The sequence below is a fragment of the Mya arenaria genome, chromosome 2 (genome assembly GCF_026914265.1).
Source record: "Mya arenaria isolate MELC-2E11 chromosome 2, ASM2691426v1".
Lineage (NCBI taxonomy): Eukaryota > Metazoa > Mollusca > Bivalvia > Myida > Myidae > Mya > Mya arenaria.
The window spans coordinates 50,083,142-50,089,494 of record NC_069123.1 but is presented as its reverse complement, the minus strand read 5'-3'; the positions used below and the strand labels follow the sequence as shown (position 1 = coordinate 50,089,494).

Genomic DNA, 6,353 nt, shown 5'->3' with positions numbered 1-6,353 from the left:
ACATTGATGTGGTTCTAGTGGTTCTAACCGAGTTTGTTTGTGTGGTATGATACTCTGGTGCACCAGAAACTGTTCGAGTAGTTGCTGGAAAATGTATAACATTTAGAATAAAATAAAAAACGCAATAATTGCCAATGCATGCCTTAAACATAAATAATAAATGTAAAAATATATATATTTCTTTTCACTGATACGTACAAGGGCCTTAAACTGTGGTATTTAAGTAATCAAATAATAAACAATTTAGATATGTTGAAATATATTTATAAACATAAAAGTATAAACAAAAAAATCTTATAACTCTAATAAAAACAAAGGTAACCTATAAAAAGTGTTGCGGTACCATATGTAAGACCTGCACCATTTGTTATAAAAACTGCACCATGTGGGAACTATTTTAAAACAAGGCCTGCACCACATGTAGATAATCTACACCTTTTGTGATATGTTTGCGCCATGCACCATATGTAAACAAATCTGTACCATATGTGAAATTAGTTGTGCCATGCACCATATGTGAAATTAGTTGTGTCATGCACCATATGTGAAATAAGTTGTGCCATACACCATATGTGAAATTAGTTGTGCCAGCAGCAGCAGCAGCAGCAACAACATCAACATAAGCAGCATTTTGATCGTCGTTATCAGGAGCAGCAGCACCACCATAATCATCTTCTACGTTTTATTTACTTCTATTCAACATACATTATGTTTTTGCAAACCATTTAACAGACGCAATTGCAACTACGATCTTGGACATTTTTTGTGTTCAAAACTAATTAAATAAGTGAGAAACTAAAAAGGAACTATAACATGTTATTGTTTTTTCTTAGCACCCCAAATCAAAGTAAACAGATCATTCAAGGGCAGATAACAATGCAGTACAAAGTTAAGATTTATAGCAAATTCCTTCACGTAGTTTCAGAGGACTATTTAAGACAATAATTTTGAGGTAAAGCAATGGAAACTGGTAGATAACATTGCAACAGGTCACTTTTAACACTGTTATCAATTAATGTCAAAATTGCCGTTGAATTCTTTTTCGTAGCTTTGGATTGCAAAAAGAGCAAAAAAGCCAAATAATTGACATTTTTGTATTGTTCACAGCTACATGTTGTCACAATCAAAATCCAAAGTTCCATTACCATCCTTCAAGTAGTTACAATGTACTAAGTTAGGCTTTAGGCAACTTTTCGAAAATCATTATTTGGGAAAAAAATCAAAGTTCAAGGGAAGAAAACTTCGCAAAAACGTTCCCAAGAGGTAAAATGCATATGCTCTGCAAAATATCTCATTGTTGTATATGAATGCTCAAAGTTCAATTAACTTTATTTCAATAGTGTTATGTCTCAGAAAAAGAATTGTTTGAAGAAAGAGCGAATAACTTTGCCAGAGAATAACGGAGAGTTAAATTTACTTCGCTGTGAACAAGGTCAAATGACTGTCTATAAATAACCAAATTGTTATTCTATATCTGCAAGTACTCGTAGTTTGCAAGTTATGCTTTGAACGAACTTTTTAAGAATATAAAATAACAAGGGGAGATTACTCTGCAACAATTAGAACAAAAGTTATAAAACACTTATAAGTCTTATGTTGTATAAAACGTCAAATTGACATCGTTTACTGTTCAAAGTCTCTATTAATTCCTTAAAATAGTTTTGAGTAATGCCCAAGACAAATTGTTAAATTGAAATGAACATGGGATATTACTTTGCTGCAAAGTAACAAAGAGTTATGATTTTTGCAAGGTGCTCAACTTAAACATGCCATCTATATTTACTCCAGGTTAGATCCAAATTCTTGAAGTAGTTTCGAAAATCTGCTTTGGAAAGAATGGTTTAAGAAGAAGAAAAACGAGAAGAAAATATAAAGATGAAGAAAAATGATAACTACAGGTATCCCAGGATGGATGAACCAGGCACGCAGCATGACACAGGATGTTACTTATTCGGGCAGAAACTTCTACAAAAATCAACAGGACTATCATTCCCCACATACACAGCTTGGACACAAGACAATAAACTCCATGTTACATGATAAGTTACATCCAGATCAGGTCAAGGTGTTTTGGAGATAAAGTGCTCACAGCGATATCCATGTTCACTTTATTGAAAAAAAAAAAAAAATAGCAAAGGGACGGCATATACCAAATTGCCTTATACCAAACACTACTGTGAAGTTTCAACCAAATACGACCATGGATTTTTAGGTATACCCTAACACGAGATGAAAGAACCCCGAATCAAAATTCGGATTTTTTTCCCCATATTTTACATATATATAGAATAGTATTGTTTTTCATGATGCACTGCAGATGTAATTCACATATGATGCTGATTTTCTATATGTAGTACAGAGATGATTTAAAAATATTTTCCATACGGTGTAGTGTTTATGACAGATGGTAAAGCGTTTTACGTATGGTGCAATTAACATATGGTACCGTAACACGCAAGAAATAAACATATAACATCAAGATCGGCAGTAGCATTCATTCCCGGGACCTCCGTACTTGAAGACATGATCTTAACCGATGGTCCACGTAGGCATCGATGTGTAACGTGTGCTTTGTTATACTATAAACACTATTTATGATATTTCGATGTTTTTGTTTACGTATTACATGTTGAACATACTTTTGGGCAACGTTATCATATTTGTCAACACTTTTCGTTGTCGAAAAAAACGTTCAATCAAGTATTCCTTGTTGTGTTTTATGTATACAAGTGTGGCTTTAATGTTGTTTAAGAAATATGTAGGCTTTAAAGCTGCACTCTCGCAGATTTACCGCTTTTACAACTTTTTTTTATTTTTTGTCTCGGAAAGAGCAATTTTTGCGAAATATCTGCAAACCAATGATAAAACATTGCTAACAAAAGATCAGATCGCAGATTTGCATATTGCCGTTCGGAAATTAATGTTTAATGGCTTAAACCGTTACTAACGGTTTAAGAAAACTGCATTTATATAAAACATTAATTTTTGAACTGCAATATAAAAATCTGCGATTTATTTTTTGTCAGCAGTCTTATCACGTGTTTTCCATGGATTTTTGCAAAAAATGGCTCGTTCCAAGACAAAAAAAGTTGTCAAAACGTTCAATCTGTGAGAGTGCAGCTTTAAAGAGGTGGACTTTTAATCCTCTCAAGAAAGCGCCTTTAATCCTCTGAAGAAAATGCTTGGTTATATATCTCTCTCAATCTCCAGTTTGTCGTTAATACAATCATTGTAAAATGTCTCAACGCTACACTTCATGTATGTATCTTTAACTTCGAATTTTGTAAATATGTTTCACTAGTTTGCATCAAAATGTTTACATTAAAATTATAAGAACAGTCATATGTTATCTGACTGTTGTTTCCCTACTAGCATAAAACATAGTGACCATGAAATTATTGAAGTGAAAACCTTCCTACCTGACATCTCTCCGACTGTCGGTGACTGCCTTCTTTCAGTATTTCCTGTTGAGCTTTGCTCAGTTGCAAACACAAAACGTTCACTATTTTGTGTTTTATAAGCTGTCTCTTCTCTGTTAGTGAAATGGTTTGTGGAAAAGCTCTCTTCAACGGTTTCAGTAACACTTACTACCGTTGCTGGATATGTATTTTTAGTTCCTTCTGAAACGTTGCTGTCAAAAGCTTTTGTAGCGTTGTCATCAAACACTATTGTAGAATTGCGCTCTGGAGCTGCTGTGAGTTTGTCTTCTAAAGTCCCTGTAACTTTTAACGTCTGTGTAGCTTTGCCGTTTGACGTAGTTGATCCTTCGGATTTTCTATCAAACGCTGAAACTGCTTTGTCGTCTAACGTTGCAGTGAATTTGTTCTCACCCTTTATAGTAGTTTTGTCGTCTAACGTGGGTGTAGCGACGCCATCTATTGTTTCCGTAACTGTGGTGTCTAACGTTGATGAATCGACACCATCTAACGTCCTAGTTGCTTTGTCGTATATTGTTGTTGTTTCTGTATTGTTTACCGTTGATACAGTGTTTTTGCCATCTGAAGTTGATGTTGCTTTTTCGTCTAGCGTCTGTGTTACTTTGTCGCCAAACGTTGATGTAGCTTTGCCGTCAAGCGCTGATGTTGTTTCCTTGTCTTTTAACGTTGATGTGGCTTTAAAGCCAAACGTAACTGTTGCTTTGCTATCTAACGTTGATGTTACTTTGTCATTTGGTGATGGTACTGCTTTGTCATTTAACGTTGTAAGTTCTATGTTGTCTACCGCTGTAGACACTTTGTCATCAAACGTTACTGTTATTTTGTCATCTAACGCTGTAGTTCCTTTGCCATAAAATGTTGCTGTTATTTGTTCATCAAGCGTTATAGTTACGTCATCTAGCGTTGTTCTGCTTTTGTCATTTAACGTTGCTAGTACTTTGTCGTCTACCACTGTAGTTCCTTTGTAATATGGTGTTGCTTTTGTTTTGCCATCTAACGTTGTTGTTATCTTGTCGTCTAACGTTGTTGCTGCTATTTTATCTAGCATTAAAGTGTCTTTATTTTCTAATGTTGTAGTTATTTTGTATCGTGCCGATGCTGTTTCCTTGCCATCTAAGGTTGCCGCTGTTTTTTCATCTAACGTTTGTGTTCTATTGTCATCAAATCTTGAGGCTGCTTTTTCATAAAACGTTGTAGTTGTTTGGTTGTCAAACGCTTCAGTCCCTTTCTCGTCTAACGTTGATACTGGTTTTTCGTCTAACGTTGATACTGGTTTTTCATCTAACTTTGGTGTTGTTCTGCTTCCTAGTGTTGTTGTTGCATTATCATATAGCGTTGTATTTGCTTTGTTATTTAACGTAGTAACTGCCTTGTCAGCAAACGATGTTGTTGTTTTGCCATCTAACGCTGCAGTCGCTTTGCCATAGGCTGTTGATTTCGATTTGTCATCTAACGGTGTAGTTGTTTTGTCATCTAACGTAGTTTTTGCTTTGTTTTCGAACGTCGTTGTTGCTTTGCCATAAACCGTTGTAATTGCTTTGTCATATAACGTTGTTTTTGCTTTGTCATATAACGGTGTAGTTGTTTTGTCATCTAACGTTGTTTTTGCTTTGTCATCTAACGGTGTAGCTGTTTTGTCATCGAACGTTGTTTTTGCTTTGTCATCTAACGGTGTAGCTGTTTTGTCATCGAACGTTGTTTTTGCTTTGTCATCCAACGGTGTAGTTGTTTTGTCATCTAACGTTGTTTTTGCTTTGTCATCTAACGTTGTTTTTGCTTTGTTTTCGAACGTCGTTGTTGCTTTGTTATATACCGTTGTAATTGCTTTGTCATATAACGTTGTTTTTGATTTGTTTTCGAACGTCGTTGTTGCTTTGTCATCTAACGTTGTAATTGCTTTGTCATCTAACGTTGTAATTGCTTTGTCATCTAACATAGTGGTTGCTTTGTCATCTAACGACGCTGTTGCTTTGCCATTTAAGGTTGCCTTTTCTTTACCATAGAACGTTGTAGTTGCTTTATTATCTATCGTTGTACCTGCTTTGTCTTGGAATGCTGCATTCGCTTTGTCATATATTGATGTTGTTGCCTCGTCATTTAACGTTGTTGTTGCTTTATGATCTAACGGTGTAACTCCGTTGTCATTAAACGTTGTTTTAACATCACCTGGCACTGTAACTGTGTCTGCATACGTTGGTGTATTTATCTCAGTTAATGTGCCATCCAACGCCGATGTAGCTTGTTTGCTAATAGACATTGTAGTTGTGTCGTAAGACCGTGAGGTACTATTTTGATATCCTAAAGTGTTGATTGCGCTATCTGACGTCGACGTGGTATGTTTATTGACAAAGGAAGAAGCTTGATCATACAACGATTTGGTACCTTTTTCTCCCCATGTTGACGCAATGTCTTCATTTTCGGCGGCCGTTGATGTAATGTGTAAAGCTGTCGAACCATTCCTGTGTTGTGTTGATGTATCGGTTCGGTTCGTCGTAGTGCCGTTGTTATCCGCAACAGATGTTGCTTCGTCGAATAAGGTAACAGTTATGGGTCCATCACTTTCGTTTGTGCCGGTTGTTGTTGTAATATATCCTTCAGCAGTTATATCCCCAATTGCTGTTTTGTTGTTGGGTACGGATGTTGAACTGCTATTGTGTTCGGTCATTACTACATGAAAACACCATAATAGCAGAACTTTCAGCATATTCATTGTACCAAAGTGATTCATAGGAAATATGATAACCGTTTGAAAACAAGGGCGTGAATTTCATAGTTTTATACTAAGCCATCTCTGCAATTTGTGTCGTTCTTAAAACGTGTGTTTTTGAGCCTTGCGAAGCAATAACGACCGAATCATTCGAAAAAATGAAAGTGAGACTTCTTCTTTGATTATCTGAACGACTTGAGTATGACGTC

The 6,353-nt window shown here is 35.7% G+C and overlaps 1 protein-coding gene across 1 annotated transcript in view; it reads right to left on the bottom strand.

The window, feature by feature from the left end:
* LOC128215557 (mucin-16-like) overlaps positions 1-6,102 on the bottom strand; it is a 28,783-nt gene extending 22,681 nt beyond the window's left edge. Inside the window, exon 1 of the mRNA XM_052922247.1 lies at positions 3,420-6,102. Coding sequence (XP_052778207.1) covers positions 3,420-6,102 — 2,683 coding nt within the window. The remainder of the gene's footprint in view (positions 1-3,419) is intronic.
* Positions 6,103-6,353: the final 251 nt, after the last annotated feature.